At 65.7% G+C, this 753-nt stretch overlaps 1 protein-coding gene across 1 annotated transcript in view; it reads right to left on the bottom strand.

Moving 5' to 3' along the window:
* Window positions 1-747, bottom strand: part of LOC109294603 (peripherin-like) — a gene marked incomplete at its 5' end in the record, with an annotated part of 7,738 nt that extends 6,991 nt beyond the window's left edge. The window contains 3 exons of the mRNA XM_019513022.1: window positions 3-176; window positions 345-470; window positions 580-747. Of these exons, the coding sequence (XP_019368567.1) occupies window positions 3-176; window positions 345-470; window positions 580-747 (468 nt within the window). The remainder of the gene's footprint in view (window positions 1-2; window positions 177-344; window positions 471-579) is intronic.
* Between the last annotated feature and the right edge of the window lie 6 nt (window positions 748-753).

Raw genomic sequence — 753 nt, 5'->3', positions numbered from 1 at the left:
ATGTCTAGCGCCATCTTGACATTGAGCAGGTCTTGGTACTCACGCAGGTGCCGTGCCATCTCCTCCTTCATGTGCTGGATCTCCTGCTCCAGCCGCCTCACCGTGTCCTGGTAGCTGTTGATCTCCACCCCGCACTGCTCCTCCAGCTCCCGCATCTGCCGCAGCAGCGCTTCATTCTGGGGGGTTCACAAGGTGGGGGGAGGTGAGTGCACAGCCCCTGAGCCCCAGGGTGCCTGGCTCCAGCCTGCACACCCCCGGGGACGCTGCACAAGGCAGGCGGCAGGGGGTGCCGTCCTAGTGCCTGGGCACCCTGCTGCGGTGTGCAATGCACCCCAGGGACTCACGGTTCCTTTGAGGCCGTCCACCTCGCAGGTCAGGCTCTGGATCTGCCTCCGGGACTCGTTCATCTCCTGCTTGGCCATGCGCAGCGCCTCGTGGTTCCGGTTGGCTGCGTCTGACAGGTCGGCAAACTGAGGGGTGGGGATGGCGCTATCAGGCTGGGGTCAGGAGCCGTGTCAGGGCCTCGTACCCGCTACCCTGGCACAGGCCTCGGCCTGGGGCAGCTCCCAGGGCGCCGACCTTGGACTTGTACCACTCCTCGGCCTCCTGCAGGTTCTTCACGGCGATGCTCTCGTACTGGGTGCGGATCTCTCGCAGAGCCGCCGTCAGGTCTGGCTTGACCTGCTCCATCTCCACTTGCACTTGCTGGCTCTGGGCGCTCTCCTGCATGTCCCGCAGCTCCTGCCCGCGCCC

This window comes from Gavialis gangeticus, unplaced genomic scaffold (genome assembly GCF_001723915.1).
Source record: "Gavialis gangeticus isolate Ggan-Ray unplaced genomic scaffold, GavGan_comp1, whole genome shotgun sequence".
NCBI classification, from domain to species: domain Eukaryota; kingdom Metazoa; phylum Chordata; order Crocodylia; family Gavialidae; genus Gavialis; species Gavialis gangeticus.
Note: the sequence above shows the minus strand (reverse complement) of the source record. Positions and strands in the feature narration are given on the sequence as shown.